Genomic DNA, 14,522 nt, shown 5'->3' on the forward strand with positions numbered 1-14,522 from the left:
ACCCCATAGAGCGCCAGCGGTATTTCAGATTGAGCGACGTAACTATGAAACGGTAATTTCATGGAAGGAGAAAAGAAACTGGTACCGGTTACACAGCATGTAAAGTGGCTAAAACGGGCGGGAGAGAGATGTGCTGACCACATGCCTCTCCATACTGCATCTAGATGATGCCGCAAGGCAGAGATTGACATGGTGACAGGTAGACATTGCTTGGGGCTTCATGGTCTTGCTAGGAGCTCGCTACAATGTTTCTTGCCTTGATAAAACCCTCGGTTCAACTAAGAAGACAGTACAGAAGTTTCTATTGGTATGCCATACTCTGATAAAACCACTCGATGATGACTTCATCATAGCCATTTCCTTGTCACTAAACGCTAAATGGAAACACTACAAGCAACTTAGAAACTCTAAGAAGATTTCTACTTCATGTATATCTAAAATGTGGCAACAGAGAGAAGAGGTTGTCAGTGTTATTTTCTTGGGATTACAAGTTGCAAGTAAACTGATTTTGGACATCGTGCCTCAGAACGCCTAAAACGCATATGTAAATATTTATTTACCTTTCGGATACTGTCAGATACAAAGGAAATAAGAATAAAATGTAGGTATACTTCGTCTACTTTCATTCCATCATTTTTTGGATATCACATCAAAGCAAGCTGCTTGTAAAATTTATTATATAAACATAAGAACGTCCTACAGAGATCATTTGAAGCAACTGGGCACACCATCTACCACCTAAGAAAGTACACCCGAATCATATTCGGAATGAGTAGATACATCGAGGTGTGGTTTTCACCAAGTTATAACGGACAAGTGGCGAATTTCGTGACCTTCATAAGTAATTATTATTTTTTGTCATCCTCGAATTACGACACCGACAGTTTTTTTTTTTTTTTTTTTTTTTTTTTTTTTTTTTTTTTTTCTTTTTTTTTGCTACTGAGACTATGCACTTGTGGTTACCTGTACGCTTGAAGACCATCCATCTTCCATCTGTGTTCTGTAAAGCACTCACGATCCGTCTTTGCAAACATCATGAAAAAGGTTCTAAAAATTGGAATTGTGGAGAATAAAGTACGCCACGGATAACGAAGAGCTACAAGTGAAAGAAATGAAACTAACATTTTAACAGTGGTAGCACGCAATGCAAATGTCACTACAAATCATCTCGGAAGTACGAGATGGGTCAACGAAACGTGTGTTCTGTGAGCAGTGCATTCCGTCGCATTTCATCCTCTGCATTTCTGCATCTGCAGCTTCGTGACGATGATTTCCAAAATTGGTTTCAGTTTTCAGAATGTTATCTACGAAAAGCAGAAAGTGATGTAACATGTCGATGCAGAATTTTGTGTAAGGAGGAAGCAACGTTTACAAACCCTGGGCTAGGTAATCTGCACAGTGTTCACCAATTCTAAGCTGAAACTTCATGCTGACTCAAAAATGTGGATAAAAACAACGCTGTTTGTCTATCAACATTTTGAGCGTTTTTTTTTCAAGACCTGCAATATTCGTCCCAGTTTATTGGGGGAGATCGAAACACACTAAAGTATATCGACTTCGAGTTCTTAAGATATGTTGCTACCGCAGTTACTGGTAGATATCTCATTGGATATAGGGCAAACAGTGTGGTACCAACATGACGTATGTTCCTCTTATTTTTGACGTGTAATGGTAGACCCTCATAAGAGAAGATTTGGAGAGCAGTGAAACATACGTTCAGGAAACTAAGCTTCAAACTTCTGTACTTTTATCTGTGGTGAAAATTAAAACGTACTGAACTGTTTATCCAGAATCAGTTTACAGCGTGTAGCAATGCTCAAGGTCAATATTCTGAGCACTTGTTATGACAATAGTAATAATAAAAACTCGAACAGAAGCGGAGTTACGTGTTTACTTACATCTGGTTTAATAGGACAGGCGTTTGTGTAACGCCGGCCTCTGTGGCCGAGCGGTTCTAGGAACTTCAGTCCGCAACCGCGCTGCTGCTATGGTCGCAGATTCGAATCCTGCCTCGGGCATAGATGTATGTCATGTCCTTAGGTTAGTTAGGTTTAAGTAGTTCTAAGCCTAGGGAAGATGTGAAGTCCCGTACAGCTTAGAGACATTTGAACCATTTGTTTGTGTAACATCTCCCTTGACGGCAGGACAGTTGCTTGCGACGCTGTTATCTTTATACTATTTGATCATATTATATCGCTGAAGTTCTCTTACGAGCTTCTTTCGAGTCATAAAGGAAAAAGTAGTTTCAATAAAAAAAATTCGGTGTCGTAATTCGGAGAGTGTAAATAAGAGCAATTACTTGCGAACGTCGGAAAATCCACCATATTGTCTTCTATATCTAGACATCTCGATGTATTTATTGATTCTGTATCTATCTGGGGTGGCCCGTCTTCGCTGCGTCACTCTGAAATTTTTGATACATAACACACACACTTTTTTTTCGAACCAAAAGCGCTGTTCTTGGAATGAGTACAAGAAATAAGAAAAGCTACTTATTTTAATCCATTATAAAATAAAGCTACAACTTAGAGACAGAAGAGATATTAATTAATATTTCGTAATGTTATGGTGATACTGAAAATCAGAACAATGACGGACTGAGAAAATTCTACAAGATATCAACAGAATTTAGTAGTAATAAACTGTAGTGTTCATTATACTTTCGTCATAGTGTAAAAACGTGAAATAAAATTTAAATATTAGTTATTAGTTTTACTACCTTTGCTTACTAACCTTTACGGCTCATCATGTCAAAGGACGTGCTGTAGTGTTTTCCTGTTTTCTGTTTTTTATGTTGACTGACATAATTCAAGTGAGTGAACTTGCTTTCAAAGCTACATTCTCTTGTTGTTTGTGTAACGTATGCCCTATATTCGAATAAATTCATGTGTGAAGAAGGTCTGAACCATGACTCTCCTTATCTCTCCAGTCTGACGTGTTCTTACGCAGGTATTTTGACCGAACAGAAGAATTTTTAACGCTATACCTAACCCATAGAGATCGAGAAGGTGCCCTGATCATATGATGACACCTTTCCGACGTTTATATTGGACGTTTTTTTGCCTTTCGCTTCTACCGCAAGAAAATGTTTTTCGTCTTTACGATTATTCATCTGGGACCATAGATGAAGCACAGATGAACACACATTGTGTATCATAGAAGTGATCTTCAGAGTCTGCTACAAACGCTCTGACATGTGAAGCTGAATGTAGCCTCAGCAAGCAGCTACTTGTACTGCTTTAGCCCGGAAGAAACGTGTACTTTTGTGATGATTGCGCAACGGGTGACGGAAGTGCCTTTTTAGTAATTAGGGACAAATTTCAGCTAGGTACGCTACAGCCAAATTAGAGAAGAGTGTCATGCGTGTTGGAGTCGGCCTCCGTGTCCTCTCATGCTCGACTTGTCCTTTTTCTGCAGCTACTGTATATAACAGACTACACTAGGAAGCGACGAAGAATGGTTTGGAGACTCTTCCGGCAATGTTCTGTAAAGGTTCAAATCCCCATCGGCTCCAAAACGTAGCGGAAACCACCATCACGACAAATGGTACAACATAATTTTCCGTCAAGAATGTGACGCCCGCCGAAACGAACTTCAGCCTGTAGCTTTTACAGAGAAACTAGAAGTTTCAACGTGAAGTGAAAGCAATTCTTTGTAACCTGTGCTTGGACAGAACGCACAACCATTCTACCAGTATCTGGGTACTGAAGCCGCCTGTATAAATACGAAAATATTCTGGAAATTTATTATCGAGAATGGTTTTTACTTATTGTTCTGACCGGGCGAATTGGCGCAGTGGCTAACACACTGGACTCGCATTCGGGAGAACGACGGTTCAATTCCACGTCTGGCCATTCTGATTTAGATTTTCCGTGATTTCCCAAAATCGCTCCAGGCAAATGCCGGGATGGTTTCTTTGAAAGGGCGCGGCTGACTTCCTTCCCAGTCCTTCCCTAATCCGATAAGACCGATGATCTCGCTGTCGGGTCTCCTCCCCCAAAACAACACAACAACCCCAACTTATTGTTGTGTTCTTGCACGTGCTTTTGCTGGGAAGTAGAAGACATCAGCTGCTGAAATTATTTCGTTGCAATTAGGATAAGTTGGTGTATTTCGGAAATTAGGTAGAATGTTATTTACATTTATGAAGTTAGTATTTAATTCTGTTTTAAGTGCAGTGTTTATTCATAGTCTGTCCCTATCTTCTTGACACAATGTGTCAAGTTTCTGTCTCAGTGGGTGGTCACTTTCAGAAAGCCTTTTTAGCGGAAATGTGTCTGTCAGTCGCGCGGGATTAGCCGAGCGGTCTGATGGAGCTACAGTCATAGACTGTGCGGCTGGTCCCGGCGGAGGTTCGAGTCCTCTCTCTTGCATGGTTGTGTATGTTTGTTCTTAGGATAATTTATGTTAAGTAGTGTGTAAGCTTAGGGACTGATGACCTTAGCAGTTAAATCCCATAAGATTTCACACACTTTTGAACATTTTGTGTCTGTCATTAATTTCCATTGAAAGGCGTTGGAGATTTTTGCAGTTTCTGGTAACAATACATTTGTTGGTGTCTAACGGTTAACTACTAAGCAATTGCTAATACAACTGAAATAAGTTTTTCCAGGTTCGAAATTGATTTTCTCTTGCCTCTAGAGAACAAAGAATAATTCAGGTACAAAACACATAACTGCAACACACAACGCAAACTCGCGCCAAGAAAATCATCCCACAACCTAAACACAATACAGCACACCAAATCATACCATAACCAGTCACGCACAAATTTGGTAATATCTTCAAAAAACGTAGGAACAAATTGTACAATGTAAAAAGACCGTAGCGGTCGCGCGTTTCCAGACTGTAGCACCTAGAACCGCTCGGTCACCCCGGCCGGCCAGCGAGATTCATTATTATTTTATAAAATTGTGTTTTGTGTTGGGAATCTTGATTCTTTCTCTCTCTCTCTCCGTGTGTGTGTGTGTGTGTGTGTGTGTGTGTGTGCGTGTGTGTGTTGTGTGTGTGTGTTGTGTGTGTTGTGTGTGTGTGTGTGTGTGTGTGTGTGAGAACAGAGAGAGAGAGAGAGAGAAAGATAGAAAGAGAGAGAGAGAGGGAGAGAGGAGAGAGAGAGAGAGAGAGAGAGAGAGAGAGAGAGAGAGAGAGTCGGAGAGGGTGACGTGTGTGTGGGGGGTGGGGGTGGGGGGGGGAGCGAGGGGTGGTGATTTTAGAGTGTAGTCCGGCAGTTAATCTCTCATGTCAGCATTAAACTTCTTTTAATTGTTTCCTGCTGTTCTGTTTATATTTTGTTACTTATCTGTTCTTCTTAATCTACCGTGTGCTATAGGACGGTAGGGTTGTTTATGTAAGTTGCTGCGTGCAGGTGCTAATTGTTCCGTTCAAGAATTTTTTTGCATAAAGATGCCTAATTTCATTATTTAACCGAGTCTCTGTGCTCCTAATTTATCATTGTGTGCTGCTTAATTATCATTATTTAACTTTACACAAACGTCATTCTAAATCGTTTAATATTGATTACACTGTTTCATGTATGACAGAAAAACCTGTCTATGTTAGGCTGTAAAATTATATCCTTCATTCGTTGTGGTTTTGACCAGTTCGACACTAAGTCATTTTCAAGCACTTACAACATGGATGAGTATTACATTATAGATACCCACTGTGGAAAACCATTGAACATATCAGTTCCGTTGAAAAGCTACAGAAGCAGTCTTACTTCCTTATATGTGAAGCATTGTGCAACATGTCGTACTTGTTGGGGCATACAATCGAGAAGTCATTCCATAAGTAAAGCCTTTCCTTAAATAATTCTTCTAAATTACGATCTAACAACGGAAATATCATCCGAAAAGCATGTAACTACGTCACATCATGTGTGAACCATACAACTTCCATGTACAGATTGAAGCTGAGGTCAAGTGCTCTAATTCTAGCAAAGATACATTCAAAGGTAAAGAATACGACTTTCGATAACGCACACCATTGTATATTACATGCTTCCTTAGCGTGCCAAAAATTGCATATTGATCTTATGTACACCATACTGCGTAATACTTATGTATAAGTAAGAAGGACTGCTTCTGTAGAATATAAACACAACTGTAGTTACATTCAGTGGTTTTCCACAATGTACATATTTAATGTAACATTTGTCTATGTTGATGTACTCTTTTGCAGGTGCTTGAAAACGTTTCAGGGTCGAAATTGGTAAACCACACAACGAATGAAGGATATATTTGTACAGCCTACTACGAACAATGTTTTCCTTGATAAAGTTTTTGGCGGTTGTGGAACCACATACACGTATTAACAAAGTATACAACATTTTTATTGAATTTGATATTGATTCTCGTCCTATGGAGTTGAATGATGGTTTTCTTGTATGTTTTGTAGGTCGGCGATGGAAATGCTTGGCTGGGAGTAATAGTATAGTGAATTTTGTATACATTCTTGATCACATGAGACTTCAGTTGTGTTCATCAAGTATATAACAAAATATGTTATCCGCGACAGTGGAATGTACCCTTGAATAGGCCTATATCGGAGCTAATGAAAAGTTATATTAGCCATTTAGTGAAGAAAATTGTGTTATGGAATATTACGGATTATCATCGTCTTCCTGAAAATGGTGTTTGTCGCAGTGAACCATTACTGAAAAACTTCTAAAAACGTCTGGTGATTATTCTAACCACCATTCCTCAACATTATTTACAATAAGGGACGCTTTCACCCATATCACAGACAACACTATGAACAAAATTCATGGCATTTCAGTGGGAATACAAGCTTTTCTCGCAAAACGTTGATACCAGAAATAAAGCTATCATCCGTTTGTTACAAGGTTAACACATATATAGAATGCTGAGCCAAAGAAATTGGTACACCTGCCTAATATCATGTAAGGCCCCCACGAGCACGCAAGTGCCACAACAGTACACGTGCACTCGACTGATGTCTCAAGCAGTGCTGGAGAGAACTGACACCATAAAACCTGCAGGGATGTTCATAAATCCGTATGTGTACGAAGGGGTGGAGATTTCTTCTGAACAACAACATGTTGCAAGGCATCAAAAATATTCTTAATAATGTTCATGTCTGGGAAGTTTGGTGCCCAGCGGAAGTTCTTAAACTCAGAAGAGTGTTCCTGTAGCCACTCTGTGGAAATTCTGGACATGTGGAATGTTGCATGGTCCTGCTGGAATTGCCCAAGTCCATCAGAATGCACAATGGACATGAATGGATGCAGGTGATCAGACAGGATGCTTAAGTACGTGTCACCTGTCAGGGCGCTATCTAGACGTACCAGGGGTCCCATATCACTCCAACTGCAAAGGACCCACACCATTACAGAGCCTTTACCAGCTTGAACATGCACGGTCCATGGATTCATGGGGTTTTCTCCATACCCCTACACGTTCATCCGCTCGATACAATTTGAAAAGACACTCGTCCTACCAGGCAATATGTTTCCAGTCATCAACAAGCGAGTTTTAAAGTTTTGTGTCATGCAGTCATCAGGGGTACACGAGTGGGTCTTCGGCTCCGAAAGCCCATATCGATGATGTTTCGTTGAATGGTTCGCACGCTGACACTTGTTGACTGCCCAGCACTGAAATCTGCAGCAATTTTTAGAAGGGTTTCACTTCTTTCAAGCTGAACGACTCTTATCAGTCGTCGTTGGTCCCATTCTTGCAAGATCTTCTTCCGCCGCAGCGATGTGGGAAATCTGATCTTTTACCGGATTCCTGATGCTCATGATACACTCTTGAAATGGTCGTGCGGGAAAATTGCCACCTCATGGCTACATCGGAGATGCTGTGTCCCATCGCTCGTCCGCCGGCTATAACAGCACGTTCAAACTCACTTAAATCTTGGTAACGCGCGACTGTAACAGCGGTAACGATCAAACAACTACGTCAGACACTTGTCTTACATAGGCGTTGCCGACCGCACCGCCGTATTCTGCCTGATTACATATGTCTGTATTTGAACATGCATGCCTATACCAGTTTCTTTGGCGCTTCAGTGTATTTGGTGCATAGCGCTCTTAGTAACTAAAGTGAAAACGGAAAATCTATCAAATGAAGCCAATAATATACTTCTAACTGCTCATAATATAATGATTCACTGTTTTAGACCCCCAGGGTACGGATAACGAATAAGATTGGTATGGCGTGAGTGTGTCCGATGCATTGCTTAGGTTGTGCAATGGCCAAGAGCGCTGGACGAGAATAATATCATGCCCCGACTCTCCTAGCCGTAGGTAGCTATGTAGTTGACTTATTTCCACGAGAGATGCGTAGTTTATGGAGGTGCTGCAACTGTAATTGGACGACAAAATACTGCGTATGGTGTACATATGTGTGTTGGCTTAGTTCTCTAGCTGGCCCCTTTCCAGTAAAGGATGTTGTGGTTGAGAAATATTATTGACAAGTAAAATACTGAACTGCGATTAGGACATCTTGTCTCAGAAGCTCTCTTATTTTCTAATTTTCAAAAAAAGGGCGTGGCTTAAGGAGGAGGTGATAAATGTAATTGGTTGCTTCATTTCTATGGCACAATATAGGGAGTCGGTTATGGGAGAGCTAAATATGTGTTTTGGCTTAGAAACCCTCTGACTGTCCTACTTCCAACGAATTTATGTAGCTTCATAAAGGAAGGGGAGGTGTCTGGCTCACGATGTGTTCGTGGGTAGGGAGATGGGTGAGGCGCAATGGTGTCATGCGTTAGCGATTGCCCTTGAATGGAGGGAACCTCAGAATTAAAATTTAAGTTCTATCTTAGTACTGACTCATTCCTACATCGGCTAACAATAAAGTAATATAGCCGGCCGCAGTGGCCGAGCGATTCTAGGCGCTACAGTCTGGAACTGGGCACCCGCTGCGGTCGCAGGTTCGAATGCTGCCTCGGGCATGGATGTGTGTGATGTCCTTAAGTTAGTTAAGTTTAAGTAGTTCTAAGTTCTAGGGGACTGATGATCACAGAAGTTAAGTGCCATAGTGCTCAGAGCCATTTGAACCATTTCTGAATAAAGTAATAGCTTGGTACATAATGATGATCAGTACAACGAGTGTAGGGCTAGAGGTAACCTGATGATAGGGTGGAGTAACAGTGAAGGAATACCCTTGTATATGATGAAGTAGTTAGTCGATAACACAGCTATAGTGCTTATAGCAATCATATTAAGAGAGTGTGGTATTAGTCAAACAATAGCCTGCCGCATTATAAGGAGGTGGTTAACACCAAGACTGTAGTATTAATGGAATAATAACACTGTGATTATTTTGGCCTTCTTTTTTACAAAAGGAAAATAGGTTCAGTGTAATGTCTTGGAAGTTACCCGCCCTTTTTACCTACCACAAGTGAGCTAGCTTAATCATCCGGGAAGTTTACGTACGTTAATTCGTCATTTCTCACCATCTTTGATTATTCTCGTCATTTCACACGGAGTGACATTATCGGTAAAAGAGGTGGTGCCACCGGAAGTAATGTAATTGTTGAAGGAAATCAGAACCACACCTTCAGTTCTCTCACCAGATAACTATTAATTTGAATTTCCCATTAGCCTTACGACACGAGTGTAATGTGTGCTTGATGGAGGAAAGCTGTGCACTGGGAAGTATCCTGGAGAGGCAGCATTAAATTTATTCAACAGTGTGTTACACTTAAGGAAACGTAACTGTAAGTTACCAGTTCGCAGATTTACAGGTAACTCACAGACACATGTGAGTTACTTACAAGACAAAGTTTTCACGTCGTAGTGAGATGCGTGTAGCAGGAATTGTCGGCACTTCCTCTGGTGGTCAGTCTAACTGTAGCATAAATAGAGAGCTCATACCCACACAGATTAACACTGTTTCCAAGGACTAAATCTTGCTAAACAGTGCATCAACTTTATTCTAAGGCTACGCTCCTGAAGTGCTTGAAGAGGGTGTTTAAGAGAAATTGGCGCTACTCACATTGGTTCCGCTGTACTCCGGCTGCACCAACAGCACCACATTGCTGCAGCTTCCGATAGCTTCAGAACCTGGCGTCTGCGTCTCCATCGTCCGAGAAGCCTTAGTCAGTGCCTCTCTGCTCTGCCAAGTGGTGCTTTTTTTTGAAGATCGGGAGGCGCTCCTTCGAGACGGCACAGGTGACTTAGATATTTCAGAAAATATAGCTACTAGATTTTTAACAGAGACATTCGTTAGCCATGCGGAGCTTCCTTTTCTAGAGCAGGCAGCCTCCTTTTCAAGGAGAGCCTCGCTTTTAGCCTTGTCGTCAGTCGTACCATCCTTAACTGCGTTACCTTCATCTGGACCTTTCGGTGCAAGCTGCGTTTCACCAAGCTCTTCTACCTTGTCGATATTACCTTCATTTCTCTTGTGTTTCTTAAAGCTGCCTTTGCCACCAAACTTCTTAATCAGTTGTATTACTCTCTTACTAGAACAATCAGGCTTTTGCAATTCATCTCTTATTTCCATCACCACTACTTCTTGAGAAGGTGTCGAAGACCGTATTGGAACATCGTCGCTTGATAAACGTTCGTCATCGGTACTACTTTCTAATCTGCATTTAAATCCTTCATCACCTATGTCGCTAAACGACTCAGATAACGGCGATTCTCGAATTTCTTCCGAAGTTTTCTGTACCTTTACAGACTGGCTCCTGGGAGAGTCGTCCATGTCGCTAAACGATTCAAATAACTCTGGTTTCGGTATTTGTTTTTTGGTTTTCTGTACCGGAACTGACTGGCTTTTCGGAAACTTTGGACATTCCATTGCTTCCTTGGAAAATGCTTTCACCAGCTGCTTCACGCACGGCCCTCTTGATATATCCCTCCATGTTCGCGGTGACCTCTGATTCATCCGATTATAAAGTTTATACAGGATGCTCTCGAATATTCCCCTAGGGACTTCACTCACATGCTGCAACGTCTTGGGCAATTTCAACTTAGCTTCTTCTTCGTTAGATACAGTAAGTTCATCTTTCATTCCTTCAGATAGTTCTTGTGTGACTGGTGTCTTCAGTTGATGGTCTGTGCCGCTACTTGATGTGACTTCAGAGTCCGAATGCGAAATGTCTCCTTGTCCTTGTGTTTCACCACCCACGGGAGATCCAATGAGCTCTGTTTGTGGCAAATCGTCTAGTCCTTTTGCTGTTATCTTTGCTCTTTCCTTCCCGTGAAATGTGAAATCTTGCTCATCTGAATCACTCAGCATTTCGGTACTAAGCACTCGCTCGTCAAGAGACTCCGAGCGGAGGTCAGAGCTCACACTGTCCTCATCTAGAGATATTTGCAAGGAAAATCCAGAACGACTATTTTCTTCGTCTTTACAGTTCTTTTCTTGAGAGTGCACATCCCCCTTCTCCTGTCTGTTTGCTCTCACCTTCCCATCTTCAGTAAATTCTACACTGGGATTCTTCTCGGCGGCTGTTGTATGATTCCCGGAGACCTTGAGCGTAGAATTCTTATCGGGATGTGTTGCGTCCGATACATCCTTGCAAACTACTGACGTCTTACTATTATCTTCACTATCAAGCGATATCTCACTTAGCATAGAATTTCGGTCCAAATCTTCCTTGAGACTTTGTTTACATATCTCTACTCCCTCTGCATCTTTGTTTGTCCTATTTTCTTCAAAATAATGCCGTTCATTACCGTAGGATTGAGGAGAGTCAGATTTATCTTCTAGATGACCAGCGCCACTTTCTTCAATTTTCTCTTTAACTGCTTCCTTAGATTCCGATGTATCACTTTCTTCCGCTGTTGGTGTTGCGAAGTGACTGTCTAAATCGGTGTGGCTGCGTGACTTTTTCGTAGCACATTCCGTACCGTCTGCTTCGTCCGAAGTCTCAGACGATTCGCTATCCGTGGGACTGTACTCGGGAGTTTCGGGCCCTTCGACAGTTGAGCTTCCCGGAAACTCGTCTGGGTCATCCATCTCAGCGCGCCTATCCGAACGCGGCGGCCGATGTAGATTAACAACGTCTTCCCGCGCGCTGCCGCTGCTAGTCACCAGTGTGGAGGTGACCGAGAGAACCGCCTCACGCGCTGTCTTCCGCGTTTGCTGCTGGCAGCTCACCTGTGGAGCAAAAGCGTTCCTGTTCCTCGTGCCCTCAAATTTTTCAATTTCTACTTTTAAGTGAACACAGGACTCACGTGAGCTGCAGCAGAACTGTTCCTCAGTGAGGCGAAAGTTAATTGTTACACTGCACTTTGATGTAGAGCTCTGCGCTTCCTTAGTGTCGTCTGTTTTCTGAAGGGCGCCCTCGCCTTCCTTAGCGCTCTCGTTGTGTTCCGGACAGCAGGTCACGCTATTAGGCACCGCATCGACGTCGTCTAACGAGGCGCTCAGGTATACGCTGCTGTCGTCAGATTGCACGGCTAGGCTGTCTCTGTTGCTCGTTAACGCACTCGCACCTTTGGTCTCTGTTCTGCTCCTGATGCCAGTCTGTCGTGGTAAGGATCGTCCCAAAGTTACATCTGCAAAGAGAAACGCCAAGTATAACTTCACGCTAAAAGGCCGAAAGTGTCAGAATGTACAAACTGATAGATGTGTTTAAGCTTAATTCAGTTACTACCTTGTGGTTGTCTGCTGTTGATATTCGCTGAGATCCCTGACGCAAGGCACCTCTGTTCTCCTTGTGTTTCCAGAACAGTTTCTAACTCACTGATGTCCTCAAAAACGCTTGAAACGCAGTATTCATTTTCGTCTCCACGGTTTTGTGAGCTTTGTATCAACTCTATGCCCACATTATCCAGTGAATAGTTTTCCATTGTTATTCTCATCTTTTCTGAAAATAGTGAGTACAGCACTACACATTTCGAATGGAATATCGGTGTCTTTCAGTCTGACATTTACTTGCATTAGTTAGAGATTCTCATAGCATATACCAACAGCATACATAAATACTTGATACTTAGAGTCAAAGAATACATGACAAGGCTATTCGTTTAGTTCCGTCCTCTCACGTCCTACTTACTATTTTGTTCGCTCCAACAAATGCACATTAAAACAATACAATAGCCCTTAAGTCTCAGAGCATTTTACGACAGGAACCTCATTAATTAATGTCTATTAAAATGTAATCAGTAATATAGTTATTTTACAGATGTAATTGTGGTTAAGGTTTGGGAAAGTGGTGATGTAGCTAAGTTTTTATAAATTTATGAAGCTTTACCATTGATACTAAGAATTTTCTGTAAGGTGTGCTACAACAGTTGTTATACCAATTTGACACAAGGATTACTTATTGATGGTAAGTAATGTTATAATCATGAAAACTGAAAGATGGCAGGAGTAAGACAGTTATTTGTACAGGTAATAACGAGTACTGAATCAATTTCCTTATTTGAAAGACAATCAGTCTGTATCCTTCGACTTGAGCAGAGAGTTCTGCTGTCGTCAGTTACTACTAGTTTTCCGTCTTGAGCTTACTGCAACTTAATTAAAGAGAATTACACCTGAAACATTTCGCTTTTATTTTTAAAGCGTCTTTCGTGGTTATTCTGCAAATTGGATGCATACGTTTGTACATTTCTGGTTATCATACATTAAAAACAACGTTTTGTTTGTAAATTTGGTGCGTAAGTTACTTATGGTGTTTGTCTACATATTATGCCTCTTTCCGCATTGCTAGCAGCGTTTGAAGTCGAATGACTTTGATTCCCGTATCGAACTGGCATTTTTGGCATTATGCAATATTTCTTGCGGTGCGTTACATACACTTCACTTTTGTAAGCTGAACTGAAGTTATGTGTCATTGTCACTCACCACAGTAATAGTGATTGTGTCTGGTCCTTTGTTTTCGATCACGTTGTGAGTGTTGCCAACCTTTAAAACTATTTTTTTTCTTTGAGTAACTGAAAATTAATCTTAGAGAGAGATGTGAGACGAGATGACGGTGGTGTGGGAGGTTCAGTGCAAGATAGTGGGAGCCAAGGATGGGCCTGGATGTTGATTACACAGGATCTAGGAGGAGATGGTGGTGCTAAATGGAGCCTATGGTTACACGTATACATTTAATGACATACACTCCTGGAAATTGAAATAAGAACACCGTGAATTCATTGTCCCAGGAAGGGGAAACTTTATTGACACATTCCTGGGGTCAGATACATCACATGATCACACTGACAGAACCACAGGCACATAGACACAGGCAACAGAGCATGCACAATGTCGGCACTAGTACAGTGTATATCCACCTTTCGCAGCAATGCACGCTGCTATTCTCCCATGGAGACGATCGTAGAGATGCTGGATGTAGTCCTGTGGAGCGGCTTGCCATGCCATTTCCACCTGGCGCCTCAGTTGGACCAGCGTTCGTGCTGGACGTGCAGACCGAGTGAGACGACACTTCATCCAGTCCCAAACATGCTCAATGGGGGACAGATCCGGAGATCTTGCTGGCCAGGGTAGTTGACTTACACCTTCTAGAGCACGTTTAGTGGCACGGGATACATGCGGACGTGCATTGTCCTGTTGGAACAGCAAGTTCCCTTGCCGGTCTAGGAATGGTAGAACGATGGG

General features: G+C 41.9%; 1 protein-coding gene across 1 annotated transcript in view; it reads right to left on the minus strand.

Annotated features, from left to right (window-relative positions):
- LOC126334781 (uncharacterized) overlaps positions 1 to 14,522 on the minus strand; it is a 65,009-nt gene that overhangs the window by 16,868 nt on the left and 33,619 nt on the right. Inside the window, exons 2-3 of the mRNA XM_049997383.1 lie at positions 12,571 to 12,783; positions 9,963 to 12,472 (exon numbers count right to left, since the gene is read on the minus strand). Of these exons, the coding sequence (XP_049853340.1) occupies positions 9,963 to 12,472; positions 12,571 to 12,778 (2,718 nt within the window). The 5' untranslated portion in view covers positions 12,779 to 12,783. The remainder of the gene's footprint in view (positions 1 to 9,962; positions 12,473 to 12,570; positions 12,784 to 14,522) is intronic.

This window comes from Schistocerca gregaria, chromosome 2 (assembly GCF_023897955.1).
Source record: "Schistocerca gregaria isolate iqSchGreg1 chromosome 2, iqSchGreg1.2, whole genome shotgun sequence".
NCBI lineage: Eukaryota > Metazoa > Arthropoda > Insecta > Orthoptera > Acrididae > Schistocerca > Schistocerca gregaria.